This window comes from Elgaria multicarinata, chromosome 9 (genome assembly GCF_023053635.1).
Source record: "Elgaria multicarinata webbii isolate HBS135686 ecotype San Diego chromosome 9, rElgMul1.1.pri, whole genome shotgun sequence".
Classification (NCBI taxonomy): Eukaryota; Metazoa; Chordata; class Lepidosauria; order Squamata; family Anguidae; genus Elgaria; species Elgaria multicarinata.
In genome coordinates, this window is record NC_086179.1 from 87,186,864 (window position 1) to 87,204,058 (window position 17,195).

At 44.1% G+C, this 17,195-nt stretch overlaps 1 protein-coding gene across 4 annotated transcripts in view; it reads right to left on the reverse strand.

Annotated features, from left to right (window-relative positions):
- FRMD4A (FERM domain containing 4A) overlaps positions 1-17,195 on the reverse strand; it is a 486,837-nt gene that overhangs the window by 109,653 nt on the left and 359,989 nt on the right. For all 4 annotated transcript variants that reach the window (XM_063134285.1, XM_063134286.1, XM_063134283.1 and 1 more), the window contains exon 5: positions 8,853-8,937. In XM_063134285.1, the coding sequence (XP_062990355.1) occupies positions 8,853-8,937 (85 nt within the window). The remainder of the gene's footprint in view (positions 1-8,852; positions 8,938-17,195) is intronic.

Below are 17,195 nucleotides of genomic sequence, written 5' to 3' on the forward strand. Positions count from 1 at the left end.
GGTGGTTCACAGTTAAAAAATGTGGACTGGTGTTTTTTTTCCCTGTGGGAATTATATTTAGTGTGTCCTGAAATTGCTTAGCTCATTCTTCTGGCAGCTAATAAAACCTTCCATAAAACTATGAGACACAACCTGAAATTACTGAAACTTTGACAGCTTTGATTTAAGGCTCAGCTTTTGTCCAAAATGGTCACCCCACTGACGCTCTATAAGCATTCTCCAGACAATTGCTCATTTTGGATGACGTCTAGTCATCTCTCACCATAGATTGTTATGGCTGAGGTTCTCTGCACGCCAATTGCCTATACCTTAATACCACACACAGTGTGTTTGCACCAATGGTCTAGTACAGCGTCCTTCAATTGAGTGCCCTCCAGATGCTTGGGACATCAACTCTTATCAGCCCCGGACAGCATGGCCTAATAGTCTGGAATGCTGGAAGATGAAGTTCAAAACATCTGGAGCACACCAGGATGGGAAAGGCTAGTCTTGTATCTGAAAAATGGGCTACATTTTAGCTGCTCCCTTTATGGGCACGAAAGGTCTCCAGCCAATGATTTGACTGGTTGTTTCAAACCAAGATGTGACATTTATCAGTCTCTTGACCTCTTCAGCTCTTGAACAAGTACATTTCTCCCCTCTGGGCATTCTCCCCCCTCTCATGCTCCTCAGTCTGGACTTCTCTTGTGTCCTTAATTCCCTGAACCAGTCCACTTCCAATCCCTTCTTCCCTTCGTCTTCTCAGCTCAGCCAATGTTAGCCACTGACCCTCCTGCCCCTGCCCCACTGTGACATTTGGGCAGCTCAGCTAATCGCTGCCAGAGGCTCCATCATCATTATCCTCACCACAAAATTCCTTAGTGCATTACAGTATTAATCATTGTCCCACAGTCACAGAGAAATTGCATTTTTATTTGTTGGCCTCTTTTTTATTGTATCATTGAGTATTTTTCCATTCTTCTTCCCATAAACCAGTTGCAAGTTCCAATCCCATTGGAATCTAACCTCTGAATGGTTACTTTGCATGCCTCTGCTGGACTTTCATATTTCAACCATTGTTTGAATGGTTGTAATTCATATGGGAAGAAAAATGGCACAAAACGCCCAAGATCTATATTTAGATAAATGCAATAATACACGCCATTCAAATAAATGACACACCTCGTTTCACAAGGGATAATAAGTGTACTGACTTTGCCCCTGGCAAATATGAAGCAACAGACCTAATCCAGGTGCCTTTGTAGCTTTCTGCTGCTAAAATAACGTCCTGCCTTGAGCCTTCTATCACATTATATATTGTTTTAACTTGGATCATGGTTTAATTTGTTTTTTACTGTGTATATTTATTGTTTTATACTGTATGTTTTTATCTGTACGCCGCCCTGAGATCTTAGTGATATAGGGCGGGATATAAATATTTTAAATAAATAAATAAAATCCACTGCATCTAGATTCAAGAAGTGAGTCTGTAAAAAGAGGCTTTCTTTCTTTTGATCCTTCTCCGCTTGTGTGCAGGGTCTTGTTATTACTGTTCTTGTTTTTGTTAAATGTTTTTGGCTAATATATATATATATAGAGAGAGAGAGAGAGAGAGATATGGTGTTCTCGTACAAATGAGGTGCACTCGGTATGTATAACAAAGTTGAAGACAGAACATACCAGAGAAATTTTGGATTTGCTACGTATTTGGGAATGGTTCAGACTGGCACTCAATGCACTAATGGAAACCTCTGGGCCAGGTCACGACCCAGAGATCCTGCTGCCCAGAACATGTTGCACCTGGAGCTTCTCTTGCCCTGCTCCTGTGGGTCCTACTGGCCAGCTTCCACCTCCCTGCGGTCCAACAGAGTGGTCAATGGGACCAGGGAAGGAGCAGAGCAGAGCCAAGGCCACAGCTACGTTCTCTTTCACAGCAGCAGAGGCAGCTAAATCAGGGATGTTGAACTTCAAGCCTGCAGGCCAAATCCAACCTACTGGGACTCCCAATATGGCCTTCTGTGGCTCCCTAGATGGCCACAACCTTCCACTGGCTCCATTCACTTTCCCCTAACCACCAATCTTTGGGTGGTTTCCCAGCTTTTGCACTCCCCCCTTCCCCATTCTATAACATTGAAACCCTTTGCCTACTGCTGAGTCACTGCCAGCACGAGCTTTAAGCTAAATATGCTGGCCCTTGCTCCCAGCCATTTTGCCTTTGGCCCTGCCCACCACTGGAATGTGGCCCAGAGAGCTTCTCTGAAACTGAATTCAGTCTTCAGGCTGAAAGAGCTTCAGCACCCCTGAGCTAAATGGACAGGCAGAATCTCCAAGTCACAACTTCCTTGAAAAGTTAAACAGAGATGAACCTCAGAACTGCCTGATTTGCGGCCCATCACTACCCACTATGAACGTGGTGTTTTAGTGCAACCTAAACGTTTAAGTTTGTGCTCACAATGGGGTAAAGAGCTAGGGAAATGGGGAGGGTGTCCGTGTACACCTTGGGGATGGGCTGTTCTTGTTTTTATGCACTCTTCTAGGGTGAAAAGTGAAGTGCATCATCCGTTTTAATTCAGAAAAAAAGTGCATTAGCTATCAGAAGTTTGGCCAACACTGACCTAGGAATTCTTGGAGGGGATTCCAAGAAGGGATTTTCGGCAGAAAGAATAACAAAGAGGATAAGGGGAATTATAGTGCCTGTCAAGGGTGGCTTCAGGTTTTATTGCACAAAGGAATGGTAAATCAAGCTAATTTAGATTAAAATAGTTTTGGAGAGGAAGGCAGTTATTTATATATGCTTCACTCTCTGCCATTCACATGAAGCTCCTGAAAGAGCTTACAGCTAAAACAAAAACAAAAACATACAATTAAATTATAATGGCTTTGCACTAAACAGTCACATATTAATCTTCATCTTGCAAAAATAAAATTAAAAAGACCACAGCCTAAGCTTTTTCCTGGAATGACTCCCTAAGGTGCTTTCGCTGGAAACCAACATAGAGCATTAACCATGCTCACCACGTGATCACCAATGAGCTGAGTTAGCACATCTCTGTCTTGCGAAGAGAGGTGGGACGTAGCTGCTGAATCAGCCCCGGCCGTGCCCTGTTCTTCCTGCCCTACGCCTTTCATTCAGCAAAGCGATCTATATGGACAATCACAGCAATGTTGGCTCTCTGCCTGAGCCAGCTTCCCTATTGATATACTAATGAAATATCCCTGCTGCTCAGCCGTTGAAAGATGAAGCAGTGGCTTTATTAGGAGCTCTGCTGCATCTGAGAGTTCTCTATGAGACAGAGAGGGGATCCGCACGTCGCTCCCAGAGCGCTTCTATGTGACTCCAGTGCACCCCGAAAACGATAGTCTGACTTCCCTGTAAAAGAAACGACGAAGAGCCATCCATGCCGCTGTCGGCGGCGGCGGCGAGGAGAGCTCTCCGCCGGCGAGGAGAGCTTGGCAAAAGAAGGCGGGTTGCCGAGCTCTCCTAGCCGGCGGAGAGCTCTCGGCGGCGGCGGCATGGACGGCTCTTCGTCGTTGCTTTTACAGGGAAGTCAGACTATCGTTTTCGGGGTGCACTGGGGTCGCATAGAAGCGCTCTGGGAGCGACATGCGGATCCCCGCAGAGTGTTCCTGTGGGTAGAAAGCAGAGATGTCCCAGCAGGGGCTTGGAGGATTCTACCCTTTTCCTATAGGAATTCAGGCTGCAAGCTACAAGTTAGCACTTGTTAGCAATTTACTTTACAAAATGATTAAGCAAATTGCAATGGCCACTTTTGAGATGTTGCTTAATGAACCACTATTAGGAAGGAGAAAGGCAACAGTTTTTCAGAATATTGAAACTAGTTTGACAGAGGCTTCACTTGCCATGGTTTACACCCATTTCTTTTGTCCCACTGTTTGGCTAAACAGGGTGGGTTGGGGGATTGAGTAGGGAGAACATGCAAAACGTGTTTGCCAGAGGCAGATGCGGTGTGAGAGTTCACTTCATGAATCGCGATCCCCCTTTTAAACCACTTTCAACTTTGTGTGAATGAGCGGGTTTGGACGATATGTCACGGCTCATCTTGGGTTATTTAACCCTAAAACCGAACATGGGGTTATGCGAGGGTGTTGCATATTCAAAATGGTGGCCCCACATGCCCCCCACACACCAAGGCCTCACTGTGGGTTAAATAAATAACAGACAGCTGTAATGTCATGCAGACAGTTCCTGTGTGTGTGTGTGTATAAACGCAGATTATTTGCCTTCAGCTTCAGTCTTCGTACACCACTGCTTGAGAGAGACTTCAGACGTTTGAAACTAAAGTGGAAAGAGGCATCTTAAGGGAGCAATCCTGTAAATGTTTAGACAGAAAAAGTCCTACAACTCCAAGGATTCCCCCACCAGCCATTTAAGTTTAGAATGTCCAAAGTTGAGTATGTCTCAAACAAACTCTGTCCCAGAGATGAATATGGTATCTCTGGAACAAGGAGAGATCAGCTCTGAACCAAACAGTGGAAGACCAAGTGCAGCTCCGCCCCCCTCTGTATTGGAATGCCCAAAGTTACATTCAGTGATAAATTGTGCTTGCAAAACTCAAGCAAGCTCCACATTCTGCTATTGAAAGCAGCATGGTTTAGAAGAAGGCCTACTGCAGGGGTGCAGAAAGTCAGGCCCCAGGGCCAAATCTGGCCTGCCTGGGTTCCCAGTCCAGCCCTCCAGGATTCCCCAGATGGCCCTGCTGCTTCATTGGCCCCACTCTCTTTCCCCAACTACTGATCATCATTAGTTACTGACAGAAAGCACTTTAGCTAAAATATGCTGATACTTTTGGGCCCACCCACCAATGGAATCAACACCCCTGGCCTACCAAGAATTCAAATCCTAGCTCAAGCCAATTCATAGGATGGCCCTGGACGAATCATTATACCTCAGCCCTATGTTCCCCATCTCTAAAATAGCAATCTACTCAAGAGCAGTTTTGAACATGGTATGATCACAAACAGCCAGCTTAATATAATGGTAACTACTGTGTTGGGCTGCTAGTCCCAGAGCATTACATCCAAAGGGCAAATTGCACGGCCACAGCTATGGCCTATACACCATTTCTTTCTGCAAATTCCCCATCGTTTGCCATGATCCTGCATGATCAGCTAAATGCAGAAATGACTGCATGCATTTTTCTAGCTGTGCAGGATTACCATGTCCAAAGCCGCTCGCAGCAAAGCGTTACGACTGAGCACAAATGAGGTGTCACTCCATGAAGCTTAAATGCCATGTAAAGGGCTAGTAATTTCAGCGTTAAATCTATCAAAAACTATGAAAGCAAAGTCCCATAAATAAGTCTCAGCTGAAGATGAATGATTAATACTACTACTAATAAGCATTTATATGGTGCCTCAGAGTGGCTTGCCTAAAACTATTTAGTGAGTTTATGGCAGCCATGAGATTTGTCAACCAGGGACTACTATGCTAGCGCTTTAGTTACTACTCTCCCTCCTCCTGGATTTCTCTCTCCTTCTGAGTAGTGACTGGATTGTGATTTGTGGTATTAGAAGGTCTAACAGTTCACACAGATAAGGAAAAAGGGCATGTTATTAATTTGCATTGCAGGCAGAGCTAATGAGTGTAATACAAGACAGCCCATTCACAAACACCTTGGGAGAAAGGAAATCAGATAGTTCCCACAGTATAGCCAAGACACTGAGTAAATTAACCAATCTCCCTCCCCCCTCAAGGCATGCTGGGGGACCAAGCGACAAAGGAGGGCCCCACCTCCAGCTTAGTTTTCACTACAAAGCCATCCTTTTACTGAAACACGCCTCTATGCTGAAAATCACACACACAATCGGTGTCCATAAATATCGATCACACAAGAATGGAAAAGGCCGTGGGCACTTAGTTAATGAAACCTGTGCTCTACAGCAAAGAAGAAAGGTGACATTTTTAAAGAGGCCCTAAACAGATTCGTTTCAACGGACCATGTAACAGCCAGCTAATTTCGCAGAGCACTCAAAGCAAATATACCACATATATACCATGCTGGGTTCTCATCCCCACCTTTATTCATGAGAGTGTCACTGAGGCAGGGTGGTAGAGATGTGGGTATGAATCCTTCCTGTGTTTCAGTCCACATATGACTATTCCTCAAAAGCGCCTGTACTTCAGGCCAACGCAGAGCTTGGCTGAGACTATTCATATAGATCAGCCTTCCGCATGCAGAATATACCCGGTTCAGTCTCCAGAATCTCCAGGTAGGGCTAGGATGAATCCTGTCTGAAACACTGCAGAGCCACTGCCAGTGTCAACAATACTAGGCTAGATGGTCCAATGCTGTGACTATGGGCATGTCTACACCTCCCAGAGGAGGAGGGAGGATCTTGCAATATGCCGATCGCGAGATCCTTCCCCTCAGTCCACACACTGCACGTGACGTCCCAGGAGGAAGGAGGATGCCTCAGTCCCACCTTTTTTTAATTATTATTGAAGATGAGCACACAAGTGCTCCATTGAAAAGGTTAGGTTTTTTTTTAAAAAAAAAACACCCCTCTGATCCCGTTCCCCCACCCCGGGACAGCTGCCCACACCTCTCACAGTCTCAGGACGATGGGAAAAAATGTGACAATGGGGAAAATTGGGCTAAAAGCCATCCCGATAATCCTGGGGAAAGGGAGGGATCATCCCTCCCTGCCCCCAGGATCCTCTGTGCGTCATGTGGGCACACAGGGATGATCCTGGGGCGATCCCTGGGAAAAGCCATTGTTTAGACATGCCTTCAGTATAAGGCAGCTTCCTGTGTTCCTATGTGCTGACTTGGATGTATGTCAGGCCCATCATGGGTCTTCCATATCAGATCAAATGCAAGGCTTTTCAGTGGAGCAAGTTCACACATTCAGATACCAGCATATAATCAAGTGATGAGAAATGATTTGTGCACGGATGAACTAGCGCGGAGTGTTCCCAAAAGCATTGTCAGATCTTTCTGTTTATACTGTTTTCACTCCTCTCAAGGGATTTGTTTCATCTCACAGCACAAAGAAGCTGCACATCCTTACGCACTCTATTTCTAATATGGCATTCACTCTTCTAGCTTCAAGCCAAGGAGCTGTTCATCTGTCAATGTGTTACACAATGTTCTGCACTTGGGACTGTTTTGTTTTAAGTAACCAACAACAGCAGGCCAGTGTCTTTTTTTTCTCAAACCCTAGAAGGCCAAACAACTTGGCCAGACACCATTTCGTCAGTATTGCATGTAACCGTTTTTGTTCTGGTGAAGATGGCACATTTTCAACAAACTTGCACGCTTTCCAGTAACCAGATGGGATCAACAGCACTACTTCCCTCCTCATATCTGATTCAGCTGCAAGGGTGCCCTCTTCTGATGGATGTTTTCAAGTGAGTTCTAACAATCCTGGGGCTCCTTTAGAGCACTGCTAAATTCTCATTTAGCAACCATCTTGATGCCACTTCAAACAAGCAAAACACTATTCATACATGGACTCAGCAAACTGTAGATCTTGAAGGTTAAAGAGTCCACTGATGCAAATTCACCCTCTTCTTGATTCCATGCAAATGGTTCTTAAATGTTACCTGTATAATCCAGGATATGATGGCCAGCTATGATGGTATTTTTTTTCTTGCTTGGAAAACATGACTTTTCCGAATCTTCTAACCCAAAATGGGTTAGAAGATTCTAAGCCATGGGTTTGCTATTTTGTGTGTGGGGTGGGGTGGGGTGTCCTTCCATTTCACAGCAGAGTCAGATGTTCATCAAAGAAAGCCATCCCCAGAATTGCCACTACTGAATTAGATAGAGGAGTAATAGACTAGACCAGGGGTAGTTTACCTGCTGTCCTCCAGATGTTTTGGAATACAGCTACCATAATCACTGGCCATGCTGGTTGAGGTTTCTGCGAGTTGTTGCCCCAAACATCTGGAGGGAACCAGCTTGCCCACTCTTGGATTAGACAACGGACACAGAATTTTGAATTAGATAGGTAGAAGCCATATTCAGGGGTCATAAATTCGAATCATGTGCTTGTGTGGTGTAGTGGTTAGAGTGTTGGACTGGGACTCAAGCGATGGAGGCTCAAGTCCCCACTTGATCATGAGCTTCACTGGGGACTTTGGCCTAATCACTGACTCTCACCCTAACCCACTTCACAAGGTTGTTCTGAAGATAAAATGGAGAGAAGGAGGAGGATGTACACCACCTTGGGCTTCTTGGAGAAAAGGAGGGACATACATGTAACCGTAACACATAAATAAATAATCATGGAGGGGATGCACACGCCAGCCTCACCTACTCCATTCCCTGACCTTTCTGTGTTGAACCAGAAGTTCTGGAAGGAGTTTGTAACCATGTGTGGCAGAACATGGTTACAGTCCTTCATGCAATTGGGAACCCCATGCAATCAGTGAGAGCCAATGTGGTGTAGTGGCTAGAGTGTCGCACTGGGAATCAGGAGATCTGGGTTCTAGTCCCCACTCGGCCATGGAAACCCACTGGGTCACTTTGGGCCAGTCACAGACCGGGTTGTTGTGAGGATAAAGTGGAGAGGAGGATTATATCCGCCTTGGGCAGGATATAAATGCAATAATCAATCAATCAACCAGGGTTTCTGATCACATAGAGGACTCTGTGTTCGCCTGAACATGCTTATAACCTCTTTTCGGAACTTCTGATTCAACATGGGAAGGTCCAGAGCTGGGAGAGGTGACAGGGCCAGGGCCTGCATCCACATGGATCCTCCATTACACTTTGGAACACCTGAATGTGTTTTCCTACACTTTGGCTACATACATACATTCAGAGACAGACGTCACACAACCTTTGGCCAAATGGAGCACAACTTGGTTACAGCAACATGAAGAAGAAGAAAAATCAAGGCCTTACCTTGTAAATACAGGACTTTGCATTCAAGAAAAACAACTCAATGGTAGCATTATCCTTTAGATAGGATATGCTCTCAATGTAGAACCTAGATAGAAATGAAACAAAGAATTCATCTAAACTCAGCAAAGAAATTTCAGCCACCAAATAAACATATAAGATCCTGATCATTTTTTATTATTACATGGGTGGAAATGTGTTCATGAGGCCTGCAGGGCTGAGAGAGAGAGAGAGAGAGGGAAGGAGGGAGGGAGGGGAATGAATTATTTTTGTTTTTTGTTTTAGTGATTGTGTTATGACTCTTGGAAAGATTTGTGTGTCCCTTAAGACACAATCATTCAGCATTGCTGTATGTGTAAGTCCTACCCAATATGAAAGACATTAATGCTTGTTTTATTTTCACAGGTTGATTTATAGCTCCATAAATATTTTAGGCTGGGATGCTTTTCTTTTTCCCTATTCCATGTCCTTGACAATTGTCTTGCTTTGCTTCTTAAGAAATGGTTGCATCCTAGGCTGGAAGTAATTGCTTTTGAAATAGCTTTTGGGGGGAAAATGATGAAAGGGAGAAATGACCCCTGACGATAGATGTAAAATGAAAATAGCTAAGCCTCTGTTACTGGTTAGCTGAATCTGTGGAGTTCTACATCATTGTGCACAGCAGCTCCTGATACATCCCTGCAGATGGCTCAGGGAGAGAGGCAGTGTGGCATAGTGGCTACGAGACTGAGGGGTGAAATAGCCAGGCCCATGGTCAAAACATCACCTCTGACACAGTCTTCCTAGGTAGCCTTAGGCAAGCCGCTTTCTCTCAGCCTCAGTCCCATCATCTGCAGCACTGAAATAATAATCCCGTTCTACATAAATGTTCTATTAAAAATGCTAAAGGGGGTCATGTTTGTGGCACCCAGCAGAATAGCGGAGAAAATAGGTCACCACGCACCTGTGTGGCACAGTGGCTAAGGCAGCCTTCTCAACCTGGTGCCCTCCGTTTGTGCTGGGCTACAGTTGCAACATATCATGGGAGTTGTAGTCCAACCCATCTGGAGGGCAACAGGTTGGGGAAAGCTCACCTAAAGCAATTTGGGGAGGCCTTGCTCCTAATCTCAGTGAAGTCAGCTCCAGAGTCCGAGATTACAACACTTGTCACTGAGATTTTCAGAACCTTTGTTATAGCTTGTATTTTTGAATTTATTCCTTGAATTTTTTTATTCGCCTTTTGAAGCCAAGGTAGTTAATGCCAAAATTCAACATAAACAGGCCAGTGAATTAAAATACCACAAAACTCCAGGCACTCCCCAGCCAGGGCTGGAATGCTGCGAAGGTTAGGATCTGTAGGACTTTTCCCCTGTCTAAACACACATAGGATTGCACCCTAAAATAACAAAACTTACGGTAATCTTTTTTCAATGCACCTGTTAATCTTTTTCATGGATTCTTACCCAGACCAGTCCATGTGTTTGTTCAATCCTTTCATAGCACTGCCGAGGGCTGCCAGAGCACAAGCCTGGAGAAACCTCTTATCTCCGAAACACCAGCACAGCCGCTGCTTCACCCAGCCTGTTCCTCCCCTGGTCTCATCACCCAACCACTTTCCCCCGCTGCTAGAACAAAGCTATATCCTCATTTTACTGCCTCAGAGCAGGGAGGAATGGAACAGAACCATGGAACATGCAGAGGGAGTAGCCCACAGCAATGGCCATAACCTCCTTCATCACTGCCAGAGATAGGGGAGTTCTTCTGAGAACAATAATACAGATACATTTCCAAATGTTACAATGAATGGGGTGATGTAGCAGTAAAGGCTATGATTCAGATTTATTTGTTTGGTTGATTTCTACTGAAAACTTTTCCTAAAGGTTACAGCAACACTCATTAAGCATAACCTGTGCTTGATCTTTGTTTGGAGTGGTAGGTTGCTAACATCCCCCTTCCTTCACTGATGAAGAAATGAGAACTATGTAGCACAGAGGACTGTGAGTGAGTCGGGAAGGCCTCATTTCACATTCCACCCCAGCCACAATTGCACCCTGGGCCAGACGTCTGTTGCCCTCATCCTTCAACGTGAGGCTAATCATTTTGCTTTGCCACCCAGGGCTGTTGTAAACACTGCTACGGTAATGGCCAAGTCCCAAGATCAACCAGTGGGGTTCAAAGATGAGTGGGTAGTTAAGTGACAGCAGCTGTGAATTTCCAGCTTCAGATCGAAATATTCTAAAAGTGCTTCTTGCAATACCAGCTGCCGTATAACAATCACCAAAAAGCTAGAAAGGAGAATGCTGTTTGACATCCAGATGGATTTTTGTCCACTGTCTACACAATTTAGATCTGGGGTAGGCAGCCTGGTACCTTCCGGATGTTTGCTACTACAACTCCCACAGCCCATTACCATTAGTCATGCTGACTGGGACTTGTAGTCCAAAACATCTGGAGGGCACCAGGTTGCTTGCTGCAAATAAGATGGTTCAGTTGGACACCAGAGGGCAGCATTGCATTTCTTAAACCTATAGTAAAAGATGCTCTTAAAAACTATGAAATGCACACAAGTTTAAAACGCTTGGACATAAAATTATAAAACCATATAAGCACACATTCTCCTCTAGCCAGGCCAACACTTGATATTTGAGGCCTTCAAAGAAACCATAATTCTCCAGTGATCTGCAAAGCACAACATTTGCTGGGAAATCCTTGGAAAATATGTGTCAGTATAAACAAAACAAATGTATACATTTCCAGGGAAATAATTATTTTTATTTAAAAGAGTTTGGAGTTCAGTGGAGAATCTTTGAGGGAAAGTATTCTACTGTATGCTTGGAAAACTAGAACTTTAGTTTATTTCCTGTGAATTCAGAGCTGGAGCTGTAACAAATATAATGAGGTAGAACAACAGCTTTCTATTTCTATTTTGTCTGTGTTAATATTTTCCGTGCTATTAGCAGAACACTCTCCCAAAATAGAGCAAAATATTCTTTCCAGTAGCTACCCTTCACCCTAACAATAATGTGATCTTTTCTCACTGTAAAAGTAACTTCTAACTAACTAAAGCCATAGCTAGAAGGGGCTTTATCCTGGGGTGAACCCCGGGATCATCCCTCTGTGTCCACATGACGCACAGGGGATCCTGGGATCGGAGAGGGATGATCCTTCCTTTGCCCTGGGATCTCGCCATCCACTTTGGCCCTGGTTTTCCACGGTCCCGGGCTGAGCCTGGGACCGCGGAACATGTGGCCGGTTGCCGTGGGTTGACCCGGCTCCGCGCGATTCCTCGCGAGGAGCCAGGCGCTGCGCCCATCAGGGGTAAGGTGGGGGGGAGCAGGGAAAGTAAGTTAAATTTTAAAAATTTAACGTTTGCACATGAGCGCTGCTTGCCCTTTAAAAATAAAAATGGCGGGCGCAACGCCTCTCCTTCTGTGGTCGTCGCGCGTCGCGTGTAAACAGAGGAGGGAACTTGCGTTAAACACAACGCGAGATCTTCCCTCCTCCGTCGCGGGATAACAGGTAGGTCTAGCTAAGGCCTTAATGATAACTTCACTAACTTCTGTTAGTGACAGATCGCAGTGCAGAGAAATAAATGAAATTGGACTCCAAAAGCATCCAAAGTGGAATCTTCAGTTTCCCAAGTTTCAAATTTGTTATCTCTGCCATAGACATTTCTTATGTGACCTTAAACCTTTCTCTGAGTACATCACAAATATACACTGTAGGTGTTAGAAATACATCTAAGCCTTGATGTACATATTAGTGTGTGATCTTTGGAGAAGGTATCTCTCAGTTTTGAGGCCACAAACCTGTTCTCAACACAGCCTACAGCCCTAGTAGCCTTGAGTTTGGATTATGCAATATCTACAGCCAAATGTACTACTCAGGAGTTGTATTAATTTACAAGCAGCCTAAGTAGAATGGAAAGGACCCAGGCTTCTGGTTAAATATGAAAATGTAATGGGTGAAAGAGTAGGCAATTTCCTCACAACAATGGGTGCTTCCAGATGGACGGCTCCTGGAGCTATCAATTCAAAGGCCTATTCCGTCTTTTTCTCCTTAACAGATTTTCTGCGGTAAGAGAAAAGATGGAAGAACGGGGCGAAAATATGGGGCGATCATGAATGGAAGATGGCATGGTCTGGATCCCCTGTAAAATTATATGAATTATGGTGCCATAAAACCTTCTTCTGGAAGTACCTACTATCCCCACGGGCATCTCGGAAGAATTTCCAGAAAAATCTGAGAGGGAAAAGCCTTTGTAGAGCCTTGCAAAATCACATGGCCTTTCTTGTAGGGCTCCCTAGTCTTGCTTTGGATGTGTCTGCTGGCATCTCCTTGTCTTCCTGTCTGCTAGCTTCCTTAACCAGCTCCCTGCCCTGCTCCCCATCCTCCAAACCTGTTCCAGTCCTCCCCTATAGACAGATGTCTCAGTTCAGCCCCAGGCTTGCACTTGATTGCTTTTGGAATGATTCTTCTGTGAATTCAGTCTACCACTGACACCACTCTAGAGTTAGCTTGACTTGGGCTGCAGGAGTCGAACATGGAAGCACCCATAATTCTCCACGAAGAATGTATCCACTACATAGGCAGACCCAATGGACTACTAAAACATCGTTCTTGTTCCATTCATGTCTGACTGCTGGACAAAGCTCAAAAAGCTTGTGTCCACTTTTCCATTCGGTGCACAATTCCTTGGCAGGGCAAGGGGGAGAGAGAGAGTTAAAACAACCCTGTTGCTGATCTGTTAAATAATCAGCTGGAAAGGAATAGGAAAAGCAGTAAAAGCCTCTTCTATTTCTCCCTCTGAGAGCAGAACTCTTTGTATCGATTTTAACATCTAGTGTGTCAGTCTTTTGAGGGCACAGAAAGTGGGATCCCTCCCGTGCTCAACCTTATTCTCATTCTATTCCCAAACACCAGCAATCAGAAGTAATCATGGGCAATTTAGCTTTGGTATGCCCGAGACCATAATCGGGAAAAGTGTGTCTCATCTGCTTTCATCTTTGTCAAAGATGTGTGTGGGTTCTGATTTTTTTTATAATTCCAAAGCTAAACACACCCTTGCCAAAGCATGTGTGTGTGTGTGTATTGATTTTCATCCCTGAACACTAGTACTAGTTATATGACAATAGCAAATGTCTTCACACTCAGTTCCTTCCTCCTTACATGATTCAGCTACTACACATTTGCTTTACATCAAGGTCATTGTTGCCAATGTTACAAAAACATTCTACGTAGCTGATAGAGCAATGAAGTCTGGGAACAAGAGGGCAACAGCACTGCTGACATGGAATCAAGGAACAACTTGAAGGCAGGCTGTTGGGTTTCTTTCTTTCTAAAAGTGAGTGATCTCCAAACTTAAGAACGACTAACGTAACATAGACCATAGGACCCACTTTTTAAATACTGTAGGTATACTGTATGTATACTGTTTATAGGGGAAATGTAATCATTTATTTATTTAGTAGTGCTATTTATTTATGACATTTGTAACTCACCTTTCTATTTCATAATAAAATGCTCAATGAAGGGAACATGCTAAATTAAGGACAAAACAAATTTGAAAACAAACAGCCAGTCAGGATCACAGCAAAACTACAAAACGATTCATGGGAGGATCCAAGAAATTCACATGAAAGTCAGGCCAAAGCTTCCTGCTGGAACAAAAAATACGTCAAAATGCAAGGAAAGCAAGCAAAGAGGAGGTACGTTGGATTTCTTGGATCAGGGCACTGCATCAGAAAAGGCTCTTCATTTTATACTCCCCAATTGTGCTTTTGGGAGTGATGGAACATGCAAAAGAGTCTCTTCCACTAAACACTAAGTGGACAAGCAGGCTGCACTCTGCATTGTGACCCAAAATGAACTGGTAGACCATGCAGTTGGTACAAAGGAGAGTCACGTGCTCCCCACAACTGGCTGACACTTCTGGCTCTGTGGTGAATTCAGATGCCAAGAAACTCAATTTGCAAATACTTATTTGGAGACAGAATATGCTGCAGGCTCACACATTTTCTCCTCCTCCAAGTTGCATGATAACCACAGTTTACCATAATGACATCCTGACTGGGCAAACTGTGGCTAGCCCTAGGCAGGATTTGATTCCAAGCAATTACTTGAGATAACGGTTTGAAATGTTTTTGCAAACCACTCTGGAGGAAATTCTGGCTGGTGCCCTATTCAGTTGTTATGGCAAGCTAGGGTGCCTAAGGTTTGAATATCTAAATGGCATCTCCCGACACTGGAGAGAGAGAGAGAGAGAGAGAGAGAGAGAGACTGACTGACTGACTGACTAAGGGTATAATCCTATGTATATTTAGACATAAAAAGTCCTACAACTCCCAGTATCTCCCATGCTAGAAACTGCTGTAGGACTTTTTTCCATCTAAATGTGCAAAGGATTGCACCCATAGTAACAAACAATGTGCTGCCTTTGAACTGTGCCTTCAGACATTCTGCCACAAAGGAGGTGCCTCACCCCGCTTAATGGTAGGGCCAGCCCCGGGGATACAAATGTGACAGATAAACAAATTGGACATTTGGTTAATCAAATCGGAATAATGTGAACACTTCTGTGTCTCCCATTTTGAAGCCACAAGTACCTCTAGCCATCAGGAGGGTCATACCTTTGGCATGACAATACATTCCCAAGCTAGACAACAGCATGCTTTTTAAAGGGCCTGTTGCAACAGATAAAGAAGTGATTTATTTCACAAGATGTGATGATTGCCACCAGCCTAGAAAGCTTTCTAAAATACTGAGACAAATTCATGGAGGAAGAGAGGTCTATCAATGGCTAAATGGAACCCCATGTTCAGAGACAGCATACCCCGACATAACAGATGCTAGTTTCAGACAACAGGGAAGAGCTACAGCCTGCTTGTGATGTTTCCAGACGTATCTAGCTAGACTAGAAGGGCTTTTATGTTCTTATGCGGTTAGAATGGAGTTTACCATGCAAATGGAAGTTCACAAATCATGGCATCCTACTATTGGGATTATAGGACCAGGATGATAGTCCAGTAGCTGTACCATTAAAAATATTTAAGGTGAGTGCAGGTATGCCTCTGTAAGTCTTTCCACTTAGTGCTTCCCTCAATCCTTGCCACTTAGACGGAAAACACTGTGATACCTGTAACCAGCTCTATAGCTTCCTACATTTACACTTCCCACCACTGGATTCTTTTTCTCTTGTCCTCTCAAGGTCTTTCTCTGGTTCTCTCAACTTAACTGTTGGCTTTTGGTTTTACTCCATACTTCATGGTTTCTTCTCACGCTGAGCAAATCCGTCACTCTTCTCTTTTTAAATGCTTCCCTAAAGCCTACTCCTGCAAACAACACTCGCTTTATCTCCACAAACGTCCTTCCTGCCTTGAAGTGTTCCCCAATGCGTTATTCTTATTCTTTAGTTCAGACTCCAAAAATGGTTTGGGATTGAGCCATAAATGCATTCATATACATGCATCTGATGCTTAGTTAATGATGACATATTCATGATTAAATGCAGTTCAAATTTCAACTCCTAATTTATATCTGTCCATCCGCAGTTCGTAACTGCTCATGTATTTTTCTGTTCTATATGCCTCAGCACTTCCATATCAGACATGCGCACAACCATACATTATTTTTAACTATACGACTTCTCTCAAAGAATCCTGGAAATTGTATTTTGGTGATGAAGATGAACATTCCCTCATCAGCCCCACTCAAAGAACTACATTCCCCAGGATTCCCGGAGAAGAGGGAATTACAATTATACCAATCCTATACTTGGTGTAATCCTTGAGATACGCCAGCTGAAGGCCTATATGATATGACGGATGTCTCGCTACACCAGTGCAACACCAGGTACGTGGGCATCACGACAGATACAACAGCACAGCGTAAAAATGCCCAGGAACTGTCATTTTTACATGCATTTCTACTGAGTTTGATAAAAGAAGGACTAACAACAACATTACTTTGCACATTTCAAGTTTTTAAAACGCTTCACATACATTGCCCAAGAAACCAGCCAGCCTTCCTCTACTGGGTGCCTCCAGATGTGTTGGGAGTTGTTGTCCATCACATCTGGAGGGTGCCAAGTTGGAGAAGGCTGCTATAGTGAATTCTATATTTATTTTTAAATGCTTATACCCCACTTTTCTGCTTTAACTGAAAAGCCCCCAAATAGCTATACCCCTGTAAGGTAAAATAGATTGATCACAAATTGAATATGGGGTCCTAAAGTTAAGGGAATGGTGGCTTGTTTAATGGCAGCTAGTGAGTTTGGAGTGAAATCTGAACATATGAAGCTACCTTCTACTGAGTCAGACCATTGGTCCATCTTGTCTTGTCTACTCTGACAGCTCGTTTCTAGACTGC